Raw genomic sequence first — 16,166 nt, forward strand, 5'->3', positions numbered from 1 at the left:
AAATGCCCAACAAAACTGGACGATGGATATAATGTCCTTTTAAAGATCCTTTTTTAGATTTTTAAATAATTAGTACCACTGCTGTAACTTGCATAGTTTAAAACATCCAAAACAGTAACATAACATTTTTACAACATCCATTGATATTCCACTCTGAACAGCTTTAGGGTCATCACTTCTTATAAAACCTAAATAGAGCACCTGCAATGCTAAGACAATAATTACTGTGATCATTTAACTCCGGTCCGACCATGCAGTTCAGGGAAGAAAGATTCATCATACATAAATAATTTAGCAATTCAAATATCCGTTCTGCATTTTAAAAGTCATCTAAGATGATCTCATTAGCATTTTAAGTCAGTAAATGTCCAATGTCATTTGTATTAAACTTAATGCAAAAGAAAAGGCCAAAGCAGGGTGTGAATATTTTATTTTAAATGATTTTTGGCATGTTTACCCGATTGCTTTAAGGGAAAAGAGACAAGGAGGACCATAAAAGTCAAGAAGAAATAAAAAAACATTACAGGATTTACACAAGGGCTGGACTGAGAAAGACTGATAATAAACTTCATTCATGATTAATTAAATAAAATATAAAGTGGGGCTAAACATTAAACGTGAGTTGATGCGTCCAACAGCAGCAGACGCCCATCATTAGCTCCCATGATAAGATGACCACTAACACAAATGTGGACAATGACAATAAAAAGTGAATAACAAACACAGTACACCCCTATACAGTACGGGCTGATATAATGATGTGCAGAGCGTTCCCTCGGCACACATTTAGCAGCAGTTGAGCATTACATGAGCAACAGCCTTTAAATTGTCTTGCTGACCAGGAAGATACTTCATGGATGCAATCTTTCCTTATTTATGCAACATGCATCCGATAATGTGACATTTCCAGCACTCGTATGGAATATTAAACAAGGCACTTTGCTCATTAGGTCAAGCCTTTAAAAGCAGTCAGGCTTTTAGGCCTAAAGAAGTACTATATTTGTTTATTATAACCATGATATACAACTAGTTTTAACAGCCTATTATATTTGCATGAATAACTTCCAATTGCATCACAGAAATCAAAGTAGGTGTGCAAAATGTTGTGTCGCAAAAATAAAACAATAGGAACATTTAGCATTTACTTGGAGTTGGGGAGGGGATCACAAATTCTCCTTTAACAGTCTTCAATGTCAAAAAGGAAAATAGGCACAGTTGTTAAAAGAAATACAGGCTTGTGACAATCAATGGTTGACTTGAACATACAGCAAAATCACAAAAATAACCAGAAAAGACAAGGTATGTGAATTTGGATTTTCAAATATACCTGAGAGCAGCACATAGTTACAGTATGGCTTCATTTTCAACATTCAAATCTTTTGAAATGTACTTCTATACCATGTTTAGTCCTTAATTATTCTTGTTGTGAGATAGTTTAATAGTCTGAGACAACTTAGTTTGTATTTCCCCTTAAACCCTAATGATGAGGTTCCATTGTATCCATCATTACTATGTTAACTTAGATATAGAGATCAGTTTTACTCTTGGTTTGTCGGGAGTTTAAGGTAAACTGCGAGATAAACGGGGAAAAAAAGAATTTTGGTTTCTTTTTTGCATCTTTTAGACACGCATGTTTCTCCTAAAGACTTTGGAGTGATTATGTCCAGCATATGATTTGGATTACATTACATCGTGTACACTTTGGTTAAAATCATATATTAAAAAAGGGCAAAAGCAAGTCATGATATTAAAACAATCCTAATTTAGAATTCAGCTTTTCAAACTGCTTCTCCCAACATGACAATTCAACTGTTTTGGATTTAGCTTCAGCAACATGTTTGGAAATGTAATCATCCCATTATTCCTATTGCAGCTTTGCACAAAACATGGCGTAATGAGTCCATGTCAGAATATGAACTCACACGTGTACTGAACCACACGTGTAAAGCAGCTGATTTAAGTAAAGGCACTGTTCATTCAGTGCACTACTTCTTTCGTTTTGGAAGACTATGTGCGCATGTCTCCCTCTCACCACTGAGTGTCAGTAACACACCGTTGATAGGAGGTACAGCAGACCTCCGGTGATGAGCAGTGCGTCTCAGCCTGCTGTCACATATCTATTGCTGATAAGAGGGTTCACTTGTTGGCTGGCATTTGCTCTGATTGGATTTTAACATTCATTCTGGTGTGACCCTTTCTTTGGCATTCTATGAACTTTACTCATAGTGCAGATGAGAAACGTTTTCCCTATGCAAACCTCTGGATTTTCTGAAAAACATGAATTATAAAGCACTTTAAGGCACGCATGTAAAATTAACATACATTATGTTGATCATTCTTACAGCATGAGCCACAGTCACTTCTACACTGGACTCTTCAAGTCACATCTTGGAGCATTTTGATGTGGAGGTATTTAGTATCTCATCTCCAAAAATGTACCAGAGCTCAATTATTCGTCCATGCTCTGATTTCTCCGCAGTTTTTTCTCCTCTCTACTCAGCCACTGAGGGGGTGCAGGTCCACTTTGACCTTCTCCCCAGGGCTCATCATGCCTATAGTGGGGTACAAGCCCCCCACAGGTAAGGCCACGTCCCTCCGGCCCACCACCTTTCCATTTCTGGTGAAGAACACCTGTTAAACACAAGGGGATAATATGAATATTTGTACACTTAATTTTTAAATGTATACAGTATTCTTATACTTTTCCTGACTGTGTTTGTATACACCAAAGCACATTCCTTGTATGTGTAAACCTACTTGGCTTTTAACCTGATTCTGAAGGATTTAAGAGTCCCTATTTTATATTCCTCTTGAAAGCATCTTACCGTGACCTTCCTCCCCTCCAAATCTTCTCCCTCCTCCTCCTCCTCCTCCTCTTCTTCATTGTTCGCATACAGATCATTCTGAACTTCACTGGGTTTGGGAATAATGTCAAAGTCCCAATCATCTACGTCATCTGAGAGAACCCAGACAGAGAAATAGAAAGAAAGCTTATAAGAGATCGAACATGCTGAGGCACAGTGCTTTTGGAAACATTATGAAGACGTTCACCTCCAGCGTCCAGGCTGTAGTCGCGTGGAAACATGATCCCACAGCCCATAATATTCCCTTCAAAGCAGCGCGGGCCGAACGCGTGCCCGACCCCGCTGCCCTGGAACAACTTTCCATCATCTGCGAAGAACAACAGGGGCGTCGATCAGTGCTTTGTGTCACATGCGTGTGGGCGTGATACACTCAAGACACAAGACAACATCTGCCTCTGCTAACAACATCTTTCTGTTGGGTGGAGCAGTGTAAACTAATATCCGTCCATTTGTTTTCTGAGCCACTGGTCCTGCTCAGACAACTACAGACAGACAAACTCATTCCCACTCAGCCCTGCAGGCATTTGAAAGTTTCCAGTTGGTCTGACCTGCTGTGGGATGAAACCAGAGCAACAAGAGGAAACCAAGGCGAAACCCAGGGAAGAACAAACATTAAGTTGGAGCAATTACACTCACAAGTTCATTGGGAACTCTTTTCTGAAATACACTTTTTTGGCTGGTGGAAGACAGCTTTTACATATTCAATTATAACTGGCATGGCAACCAATAAATAATACATGTGTAGCTTATATTATTGCCAGAAACATGAGACAAGTTGGTGCTCTTAGTGATTGCTAACCGGTAATGTGTACAGTACGAAAACATAAGAAAGGATATGTAACACTTACACTGACCACAATGACAATGGCAGTTTAATATGGTTTTAATTTGAATGCAGAACTATCACATTGACAGATCGACATGCACCATCACGACTGCACTGACCTGCATGATAGGCTATAGACCCTCTGCTCCAGCCTGGATGTCTGTTTTTGGGGTAGTCCTGTGAGACAAAGGAGAAAGAGACATGTTAAGATCGATAAGCACACCCTCAAGTTTCTTTTCCTCTCTATATTTTTGTATTGAATTGGGGAGACAGACTCAAACTTCAAAACAAGATTTTGCTTCATGAATAACAAACATTGTTTGTAGCTTTTGGCATCCAGAAAATGTCAGTGTTTAGACTGAGGTGTCAGGAGGTTAGGAATCCCAGGTGCAGAGAGACATGACAACTGTGCTGTGAGGTTAGCTGTTAGCTCACTCAATTGTGAATATAATATGTCAATATAATGTCTTTAGGTAATAAATATTTTGATTGGGATATCTCAACAAAGGTATTTTTGATTATTATCTTGAGGAGTTTTACCTAATTATATTGACATATTGGACAAGCTGCAGAAAAAAAGACATCATCTATTGGTTTCCTTATTAATCACTACCATAACACAGTTCATTGGGTTGGCTACCAAAGTGATTTGTAACTGAAAATTGCTCAGAGGCCCAGGCAGCTTAAATAAAACATCAATAACTGTGAGTCTGTGTTTACGGTGCAGAATCCATGCAGAAAGTTGAGAAGTCTGCTCACTGCACTTGTTTATTCCCAGTAAGTGGAGATGGAGAACATCATTTCCATTTAAGACCCCTAACCTTAATCCAGTCCAGACAACTATTTGCTTCTTCAAATAGAGCTAGACACTTTGTATCTAGCTTTGGGGAAAGTGTCATTTACAGAGGGTTTGATGGACAAACTAAATCATCTGCGGCAACTTTCAGGGAGGGATTCTTGAATTGGATTTCCTGTAATAAAACAGATGACACCTTACAGTGAGAAGTCTAAGTAACCATATAAGCCCTTGTGAGAAGTGCACTGATATGATGATGAGCACAGCAACAGGTGAGATAAAGCATGAGAAGATAAGACTGAAGCAAAACCATAGAATTAAATAGATAAGGTGCGTAGAAGAAAACAGAGAAAATAAGCCTTTTCGCCTGGAGCAACAGAAGAGAAAAGGAATGCACTGACAACAAATGCTTCTTCATCCAATATAAGCAACCGTGGAGCAAATTGAAAAAGTGAAGCATGCGTTACCACGAGACAGAGAGACACCTTTGTTTTGATTTCTGCAGCGAGAGGTAATGCTTCCCATCAGCAGACTGGTGCGTCTTGCATGAGTTGACGGAAGGGGGGGGGGGGGACAGAACGTAACCTCAGGAATGACCATTTGAAGGATTTACAATGCTCCTCCAAAACCGCAGACACGTTGACAAATACACTTCCTGGGAAACAATCAGCGAAATGACAAAGCTCTATTCTCCACCAAGTGTGACCCGAGGGCGCTGCGTGCACAGACGACTGGCGAGGAGTCGGAGGAAGTTCAAGTCCTTCAACAAGTCTTCTCTCAGTCCTAATTTATTTACAAAACACGGATCAGTGCTTGCTGTTATCTTTTATGATTTAATATCACCTCGTTAATTAGGATTAAACCTTTAATTGCTTAGCCTGAGGAACTCCTGCATACTTTGAATTCCTTTTTATTCTTTTATCTTCGAGGGAGTCGAATAAAGCTGGAACAAAGCGAGCTAAGATCAGATATTCTCCTCGCATCTTTTCAATAACCTCTCATGAACCTGACTGCAGTGTTGTAGTCGACATGGTAGATTAGCATGTAAATGGAACAACCTGCTTTCTATGGAAGACCAGATGCTGGGGTAAAATGAGACAATATTTATTCAGTTGTTAGCTTTTCCTCTTTCAGTCATCCATCACTCAGACTGGAAACAGTGAGAGCAGCGGTGCACATGAGGAAACGCGATGACGAGGTGAGGGGGGGGGGGGGGGGGGGTTTCTGTTTACCGACAGAAAACCAGCAGAGTGTGGGGAAAAAGTGATATGGTGTGTCATTGATAAAGACATGTGTGATCAGTAGTGTTATGAATGAGACTGTTACCCTGCGTGCCAGCCCCAGGGCGATGTAGCACTTCTCTCCAGGGTCTGTGATCTCCAGCTCGTAGTAGTGGAAGCGCGTGTTGAGGGGCCGCCGGGCCTGAGCCAAGCCCACGTCCACGATGCTCTTCCCCTTACCCACGTACTCCAGCAGCTGTGGAAACAACACAGTCACCTCAATCTTATCTGGAGACAGATCATCTTCTTATGAGATGACCAAGACCAAAAAAGAGCCAAAAAAGGGATTATTAGATAGGTTTATGAGGTGGCCATAACAATGGACAGCAACTCAGATCTATTGTTCCTTACTGTGCTTCTTAACCCTTTAGAGTCCTGGGCTAATTTGGCTGTCTTCGCATACTTTAGATTTTTCTTACCAAACCCCATTAAGAAATGTTTAGCATGTCAATGTTTGGTATTTATTTTTTTAAGACAACCTCACCTATATAAACTGATAGTTCTTTTTTACATACTATATGAACATTTTGGACCCAAAATTGCAAAATATTTGTGTATCAACTTTAAATCATCGTATCTACGGTTTTACTGGGTCTATTTACATGAAACAAAGACTGGCATAGAGTTTCAAGCCAGTACTTTCGACAAAAGCAGCCGGCAATGTTGGTGCGACTGTTGTTTTTATGCAGTGTCGGCACAGGTCACATGATCTGATCACACCGGCGTGACGGCCGACTCCTAAGGGTTAATGTGTAAATACACTTTCTTGTCGAAGTGTTTGTTACTGCATACAATATGTCTTAGCCACAATTACTTCGAAAGATGATAAAATGTCAGTGTTGTGTATTACAAACATTGACTCATAAGTAATAAAGCACATCCTTACTCAATCCAATACACTTGGTTCTACAGCCTAATTTAGTCAAGTATGAACATATTGGTGGCTGATGATAGAGCTAAATATCTAACATAAATGCATCAATAAGCTTGTTTTATGACACTTTTGTGTAATTTGTGATATTTGGCTATAAATGCGATTTGATTTGTTTCACATAAAGCATCGTATCATATTTGTCACTTGCGGCCTCAATAGCTGCTGTTCACAAAAGTCACAGAGGCTTGCTTTAAAGGTGGGGTAGGTAAGTTTGAGAAACCGGCTCGAGATACACTTTTTGTTATATTCCATGGAATGCTCTTAACATCCCGATAGCAATGAATATCTTAAGTGCTTTGACAAAAAATCCATAAAAAATGTCATCTGTGGAAGCCGTAATACTGTAAAAAGCACGACCAATCATTTTAGCCGGCCCGGCTAAAATGATTGGATGGCCTACCTGCCTGTCAGCCTTCCATCTGTGCACAAACTTATATCGTGCCCTCATTGGTCATGTGCGCGTTCCTGTGTGTTGGAGGAGGGGCTCTATAAGGAAGTGGCAGATTTGTTCCGGCTGTGTATTTTCAAATTTTAGCGCACTCGAGCTGGTTTCTTCAAAATGACCTACCCCACCTTTAAGCAGTGTATCTGTCCCATATGGAGAGCAGAAGTCTTGCCCCGTTCAACCTCACAATCTTCTGGGTCTTCTTACTATTTACATAAATAAGCGTAAACACTGCCTAACTATTGTCAAGCAGGATGTTACACCAACTGTATACTTAGGCATGTCAATAAAACTGGAGGAAGAATTTATTCAATTATTATAATGACTCCTGAGTTCGGCCCAGTCACTAGCTAGTGTTAGCTTGTCTGATGTGCACTGCTGCCTTCCTCTCATGCTGATAGAGACATTAGTTACATAAGATGAAAGAACATGTTTTATTACTCAATTATCCTGTTGCATGCAATAAAAAAAAAAAGTGGTCATGATTTGGATTAGTCATCACTGACTGCTCCAAACAGTTTGGGTACGGAAAGCCAAGAAGATAACATTACTGTTTACTACAAGCAGCAGAGGATAACATCAACAGCAGGAACACTGGGTCCATTTCCAGAGTGACCTTCTCAAATGTCATCAGAGCAGTAGCTGAACACAAGGGAACGCAATACAACTGGCTGAAGATAAAAAGCTAGGAAACATATCTGAGCGTCGAGGGCCAACATCTAATTACTACCATGGTTGTCGATTAGCAAAGTTAAACCCACTCCTCTATCATTAAGAAGCAGCAGGTTCCTTGGAAAGAGGACATTCAGACTCATTTTCAGATTGTTTGTGTCCTCTTAATCTCTTTCTGGCAGTCAGCACAGCCTCATGAGGTAAACAGGCGCTCCAGTGCATATGCAAGTAGATGAAGAAACCCAGAAACAGAGATTGTTTGATAATAGAAACACATCAAGCTGTAATCCAAAAACGTAAACGTCACAATTAAAACAGCTTTCTTGTGTAATTGATGCGCTGCAGGGGAGCTCAGCCCTGCATTCATACAGGACGGGGCCACATTGGTACAAATGAAGGATAATTAAATGTGCGGGTGGCATAAGGGTACTGCCTGAAGGCTAGTGAGCCGCGATCCCCTCCCATCCTATTCCTATTCAGGTTTTGTGCGTAATATGTCCTGAGTCAGACACAAACACTGCAGGCCTGCCGTCACAGGGAGGGTGGAGTCCCCCGCAGAGAGAGACAGGGAGAAACAAACTGAGAATATCTGCTGTTCCTCTTATCAGGTATCTAGCAAAAGATAATAATTACGTCTATTTCTATATCGGTTATCTGAGACTTAAGGGTTTGTCATCTAGGTGTTTGCACTTTGCCTTATTCATCGTAAATCTGGACAATCCTTTTTAGTGTTATTTAAATAAACCAACAAGTTTGAATAAAGTCAAGTGAATAAACAGCGTTGGACTTAAATCTGTGTGTCTCGGGTCCTGGACATGATGGCCAGAGAAACACTTACCTCTCCAAAAGCAACGTTGCACTTACCACTGCACAAATGTATTTTATTTGATTATTTACATGTTTTTGCATCATTCATACTTATCAAACATGTCATTAGCACTACCCCGCTTGCACTGACTGAACCATAAACACTGTTTCATTATTGCTACTGTACATAAAAAGTAACTGTACATGTCTTTTATACTGTTTTACTGTTTGTACATTAAGCCTACTATTACATTCTCTAACTCCACTTATCCTATGTTGGTACATATTTAATGATTTAAATGTATGAAATCTGTATATTGCTATTTATAACATCACTCATGTTGTAGTGCTTACATACTTCAGTAATGAATACATTAGTAAATGCACTTCTGGCTAGAAGATACCTGCTTTAATTGGCCTGTTCCTGTACTCGTATGTCACTGAGTGGCAGACCTGCTCACAGTAGAACTTTTCTCAGCAACACTTACCGTGCCGGTCACCTTGACGTCATGGAGACGGCTCCAGTCCTCTTCATGACTATCCACAATCATCTGTCCATCGTCTTCCTCCACCCGCCACTCAGCCTTCAGGTCCAGCAGAACTTCTTCCCCCAAAGAGTGCATCCCCACGGCGGGGTAAAAAACGTCAGGAGAGCCTGGGATCTCCACACTGCCGACCTAGGCACACAGGCACAAACTGTTTTAGCTTTGAACTCCGAATACATTAATATATAAATGTGTAACGGCTGAATACATTCTGTATGAGGTGAATCATTTCAGGGTGAAGTAGCACTTACCTCTTTGCCATTCTTTGTAAAAAACACAGTGAGCTGTCCATCATCAGAGTCCAGAGATACGCCACAGCCGATTCTGTCTCCTCTGCAGCATTTTGGACCAAACTGCTGTCCTACAGTGTTGCCATTGTACAATCTGCGGAAAGACAAGAAGGGAAGGCTCAAGAGATTCAGATTTTGCCAATTTAGACACTAGAAAACCAGAAATATATATTTAATATTTCATCAGATGCAGTGATACAATGTTTTTTAAATATTGCAATAGTCAGATGTATCAACATTTCCCTACTCCTAATAAAAATGACCAGACATTATATTATTTCCTAGAATAAAGTCCACCTGTATAATAAGAACTAATGTGTAATATCACATACTTGCCGTCATCAGCATGAAAGGCCACAGAGTGGGGGAGCCAGCCCGGCTGATGGTCCAGATTGTAGAGCTTAGTCACCAAGCCCACCGCGATCATTCCCCTCACTCCTGTGTCGACGATGGTCACCTGAACACACCACAGGTTGAATTATCTCAGAGAAACTGCAGTTAAAAATCACATTTCCCAAGGTGGTTTTATTCTTGTTAGGGACTCCAAAAAAACAGACTATCTTGAGGATGTGTTAAAATGGTAATCACACCAATGTACCTTCTCGATGATGTGAGGGGTCATACACATTGTTCTTACACATATTAGGACGTCAATCATGAATTCAAAAGCAGCTCTTTTTACATCCAAAACAACAGGTCATGAACTACTGGTTACACATAATGTGTGGGAGGCTGTTTTCTATTGTGCATAAGCAGAGCAAACCTTGTTAAGCCAGAAGAAAAGGACTGAGGAGGAGTATGAAGGGAGGGTGGAGGACACAGATTATTTTCTTTCTTTTTTTTATCCGACATCTTCTTTCTTTGTATTTCTTTTGTTGGATGTGGTCATACAGTATGGGTGATTCAGGCAATGAAATACAAATTAAAAAACATGCACAGAACGTGTATCTTATGGTCACAAATAAACAGATAAAGTAATCCTGTTTATTAAGCTAATACGGCATTTGATTGTAAAAAACAAGACTAAGAGTTGAATCTTGATCATTGAGCTAAATGCTAATTCTAGCAGGCTCTTAATGAAAAGGCTACCCTGCTGGTATAATGATTAACAAGCAAATATACGCTTTCTAACACACTTAAGTACAGGTAAGGCTGATGGGAGTACTAGTATTAGACAAATATATGTTTGATGCTGGTGCTGCTACTGGTGTCGGGGGTTCCCCAAAGCCAGAAGAAATTATTCTCTGCAGACCAATGGTGTGCGTTTAAAATAGCATTACAATCCATCCCATAGTTGTTGAGACATCTCAGTTAAAGTGGTGAACTGACTATTCTCCTAGTTGTACAGACATTATGGTAGGAGGCAACTTAAAGGTTACAAAATGTCCACTTGGCTGCTTCGAGTATATATGCTAGAAATGCTTTCGGTTTCTGCTCCTTCAGGCCACCCCGAGACAACTTGCTGTTGAGTTAGCATGACTTCTCCTTTTATATCATGTCATTTCCAAGTCAACTTAAAATGATATGGCCTCTCTTGGTTCAAAACTGCATGTTTGTTCAAAGTGAAAACCCTGAAGTAAAGAGCTGGCCTTCAGCATTGTTATCATAACTGAATACTGGCCACATGCCATCCTCCCTGGGGAGCCAGACATGCAATCGGAGCGCTGCTGGCAAGTCCAGGGCAAAGAGCAGAGGAAACTTCTCAGTTCTTTCCCAGATGAACATGCAGCCGAACCCTAAAATCTACCGTCAGATCTACCAGCAACTTCTTAACTATGATTTATTAGCTTCTATATCCATTTACGCAGAAAGCTTTTCACTCCTCCTGCGTGACTCCCACAAAGTGAGTCACAAAATACGCAAGAATAAAGGCAGAGTGGGTTAGCTAGTGTTTCACTACACGTCAGACCGGGGCAGGATGTGTTTGTGTGTTGGACAAGTTTCAACATGGTTTATCCTGAGAAACAGTCACTGTGCTCCGGCTGTTTTTGAACTACAGTGTCTAGACTATCAACATTCGCAAAAAAACACAGCACAGGATTTGTAAAGAGCTGCATATTATTTTGGCTTTGTGAAACCAGTTTGTCAGGGTCCCACGTATGGGATGAAGGCGGCACACCCATCAAGTCAACTACCATCACTGACTCATATATACAAATATATGTACGAAGCAGCTGTGAATGTAGTGTTAGTTCAGTACTGACACTTCATACTGGCTGCTGGCTGAGGCTGTTTACAAATAACAATCTGCCCCCAGGTGACTAAGACTTGTTGATAGCATTCAGCACAATATCATGCATGCAGCCATTAAGTAAATATTTCTCATATTGAAACAAGTCAGCTATAAACAGAGGCTTACAGGTCAAAGATGTTTAAACGTACATTATCTTAATTAGCTAGCTACAGCTAGAAGAATCTGCCAGCATCAGCTGTACTGTTTATTCCGCCTTCAGAATCGATTGTTTCTGACTAGAGACATGACGGATGTTTTTGTCTGCCTCTGTCTGAATTCAAGGAATGGTCTTTTAAAACATGTACATAGAGTTTCAAGTTCAAAATATGCCCTTATGATCATTGTGAATGAGATATTGCAGGTGAAGAGCTTGAAGGCAAATATGTGTGTAGGGCTTAAAACACCCTCTGTATGAAGTGAAACTATGTTCATAGCCTGAACTTACAACAGAAAAACAGAGCATGAAATGTGGCTAATGAATCAATGTACTGAATATCTGGACGACTAAAACTCTTTCTGCTTGGTCTCCTCTTTGAACTAAACATATATTGTTGTCTCTTCACAGTCACAAAGGTTTTACAATTAAAATGATGTGATTAAAATACGTGCACATTGTGAGTTGACTGAACAGTGTGTCATTAAAGTATTTTAAGAAGTGATGTTCAGGATGCACAGCTTAATGCTTCTGACTTTGGGGTAAATGGTTTTGGCACACAGTTCACTCCTGGTTTGAGTGTAGAAAGAGCTTCCAAGTGATGCAACACATGTGTTTCCAATATGAAAAACGTTGTTTCTCATGAACAATGCTGTTCCAAGGAATTATTGTGAATTATTTTACAGTAAGGCTCATCAAGATGAAGGAAAGCAGTCAGACACAATTTGCTGCCAACTCTCCTGTTATCAACACAAAACATGGGCTGTGTCCTAAAACTATTGTAAAAAATGTATGCTACATAAAGCTAAATATGTATCTTCTTCACTGCTGTGACAGTTTCTGTACAAAAATGTTGAATGCACTTTCTAGTCCCAGGAAATGAAATGCTGACAGTTTCTAACACACTGCAATGTTTTTACCAAAGAAATTACATTTATTTTTGTTTTTAAATCTATTTGAGCTAAACCCAACATCATGTGGAAGAGCTAAAGTTCACACTGAGACTCGTGGGGACACAATGTGAATGATCAAGCCTTACTTCAAAATAGCGATTTCCTAAGTACAATGGCCTGGCCGCCACAAAACCGCCAACTTCATCTGAATTCCCATGATACCTACGAAGAAAAAAAGAAAATATAACAAAAATCTTAACTTGCAAAATGCAAACAAAGTGTGATGCTGATTCAGCAAACAAAGGAAAAGCTCTGGCATAAAATATGGAACTAAAACACAAAAATATTCTGTGTCTCACACACTTGGTACTCATCACTGTTACCTGAGTATGTCTCCGTCTCTCAGCACCCTTTGGAGTCGCTCCCGGTAACGCTCCCGGTGAGGCACCGCTTGCACATCACGAATTTCTCCAATTCGCCTCCTCCAGTTCAGAAAGCGATAATGAAGGTTTATGTCGTCCATGTCTGAAAATCATTACAAACTGGCACACAGAAAAACGAATCAAAAGAGGTTTTACTGATTTAGAGAACATTATTACAAAAGCAGCCCGAGTAAGATTAGTGTTTTTCATTGTTGAAAAATCTGCACTGAAAAAACTGAAACGTTGACTTTAATTAAAGGTGGGGTAGGTAAGTTTGAGAAACCGGCTCGAGATACACTTTTTGTTATATTCCATGGAATGCTCTTAACATCCCGATAGCAATGAATATTTTAAGTGCTTTGACAAAAAATCCATAAAAAAATGTCATCTGTGTACTGTACTGCCGTAGTACTGTAAAAAGCACGACCAATCATTTTAGCCTGCCCGGCTAAAACAACTGGATGGCCTACCTGCCTGTCAGCCTTCCATCTGTGCACAAACTTATCTCGTGCCCTCATTGGTCATGTGCGCGTTCGTGTGTGTTGGAGGAGGGGCTCTGTAAGGAAGTGGCAGATTTTTTCCGGCTGTGTATTTTCAAATTTTAGCGCACTCGAGCTGGTTTACCTTTAAATGTATGTCAACAAATGTCACATAACTGTATTAGGTTGGTTGAAACCAATATAATTAAGTTGAAGCTATTTGAACTTTAGATAATTGCTATATATATGATATTATTCCGTTTTTTCAGTGTGTTGATTATTTGATTAGATAGCAGCAAAATTATGAAAAGAGTAAATGTATAATGGAATTAGTTGGCTAATAATTGTATAGTCGACAATTTGCCTTTTTATCTTTGCAGCTCTAAACATTAGATATTTGCACAAAGAAAAGTTAAGTAGATAATTTGTGCCTCAGGTTTTTTTCAAATCACCGACGTTTGTTCAGTGAATTGTTATAGCCACAGAAGCTTGTCGGGAACAGGGATAGCTTTAAGACAAACAGCACAGGTCCTCCTTAAAACCAAAGCAAACCCCTTAACCACAACATGATTATCACTGTTGCCTGACAACGTCGGTCCTCAGGCCAAACCTTGCCTGTGAGGAGTTGATGTGTTTGTGTTTTTCCATTTCCATTTAATCCCACATTCCAGAGACAAGCAAAGGCCTGGACAGTGATTGTACACTGCCAACAGGCACGAACGGGAATCCCTTGTTTGTATTAGCCCTATGATGGTCAGGTGTCTCCCTTGGGTGTCTTCCACTCCATATGAACTCCAACTGACTCAAGTATAGACTGGCTCCCAGCACTTTGGTAGCCGGGTGGTTAAAGCCATATAACCGTAAAGTCTTAGGTTTTCTACTCTCTACACCCATTTCTACTTTGTCATCCGTCAAATAAATGCAATAAAGCCTAAAAATTATCTTTAAAAAAAGGATGAAGGATAAACTGGCTTATCTGCTAATGCTTGTGTAAAAGCAAAACTATGAGTCAGTGTTTCTGGTCTTTTTCTCTCTGAAAAACAGCAAACCTGTTTTCCAACACTTGATAATGTAGGACTGCAAGCAGAGATTAGATTAATTTAATACCTAATCCTTTAAGAATGACATTAATCGTACTATTAGTTTCACAATGTATCATCATTTAGTCAATAAAGGCCTAAAAAATAGACCATCCCTTTAAACATTAAAACAAGAAAAAAAGGATATAATACATTTGAAGATAATCTTTCTGTCCATCAACTAATCACTTTACCCATCAGCTCAACGCTGGAGCATTTATTATTACCTTTTCAAATTCATAAATTATTATTTAAATGCAAAATATGTTTTCGCTGGTTATTCATAGACTGTATATTATATTATTACGGTAGTATGGTAGGAGACTGTATATGGTAGTATTATAAAGACTGACGTCAATTGTCAAGTAGTTTCGTTGCTTGAAAAAAATGTCGGTTCCTTGAAATAATGGTCTTCATCTTTTCAAATTGATTACAAAACAAGTTCACAGCCATAAAAAAATATGTATAATATAGTGTAGGATCCAACTGATCATATGCTTTTGTAAAATAAACTAATATGCTAGCGATCACCTTATATTTGTATTTGTAACGTGTAAACTTCTCCGATATTTCGTTTTACGAGTCGACCCTAAACGCAGCATTGTATTTCCTAAACTACAGACAGGACTCGGTTGGCCGGCTAGCTGCTTTCAGCGGTACGACGTTAAGGCTAATAAGGTACTATAAACAGGACTATATCTCAGGTTAAACACAAGGTATTCACACCCGCTTTGTTTCATGTTGTTCCTTACTGTTTTATAACTTGTAATGCGTCGTCCTTCAGGTTTTCTTCCAATTTTAAGGAGGTGAAGTCTGTCACTTTATGTCCAACCTGCGCCGTCGGATGTCCCGCCCTCTCAACCAATCACATCACAGCATACACAGAGTGTGTAGTCCTTAACCTGTGAACTGCCGTGTGTTTTTGTAGTCTTTCAAAAGGTTTTACAGATTGTGTTTAACATATGATTTACACGAACATTACACATAAAACTTGAAAGAAAAAACGTACTAAAAAGAGGCACCTTTACCACATTGTTTTCTTTTCCTATACGTATCCCACTGTTTTTTAAAACAAATAACAATGTATCTGTTAGTCTCTATACGGAGTATTTACAGTCATATTTAATGAAGAATTGTATACTTTTAGAAAGGCAAGAATCACAGAGTAGCCAAAGTTGTTATCTTTAGTTAAAATAACGAGGATTGAAAATATTATTTTCCAAGTCAAGATGACAACATTTCCACATATATCCCTTTTGACTGATACCGAGTTCACAGATAGTTGTGCAAGTGTGAAAGAAAGGGATTGTTTGCTACTTTGCTAAAAGTGATGCAATGTGGCAATTGTATTAGATTGTTTTCCTTCAATTGTTTGTTGTGATAATGATATTAATCATAAAATTGGCTAGTACATTTTCACATGTTTTTATTAAGAAGCTGCTACAAA

General features: G+C 39.4%; 1 protein-coding gene across 1 annotated transcript; it reads right to left on the reverse strand.

Moving 5' to 3' along the window:
* Positions 1–413: 413 nt before the first annotated feature.
* Positions 414–16,094, reverse strand: LOC117489411 (SPRY domain-containing protein 3-like). The gene is made up of 11 exons (XM_034138650.1): positions 15,472–16,094; positions 13,123–13,281; positions 12,886–12,961; positions 9,792–9,916; positions 9,421–9,553; positions 9,113–9,301; positions 5,813–5,962; positions 3,810–3,867; positions 3,052–3,171; positions 2,826–2,956; positions 414–2,631 (listed from the first exon to the last, which is right to left on the reverse strand). The coding sequence occupies exons 2-11, from the start codon at positions 13,260–13,262 to the stop codon at positions 2,497–2,499; spliced, it is 1,257 nt and encodes a 418-aa protein (XP_033994541.1). The 5' UTR covers positions 13,263–13,281; positions 15,472–16,094; the 3' UTR covers positions 414–2,496.
* Between the last annotated feature and the right edge of the window lie 72 nt (positions 16,095–16,166).

This window comes from Trematomus bernacchii, unplaced genomic scaffold (genome assembly GCF_902827165.1).
Source record: "Trematomus bernacchii unplaced genomic scaffold, fTreBer1.1, whole genome shotgun sequence".
Lineage (NCBI taxonomy): Eukaryota > Metazoa > Chordata > Actinopteri > Perciformes > Nototheniidae > Trematomus > Trematomus bernacchii.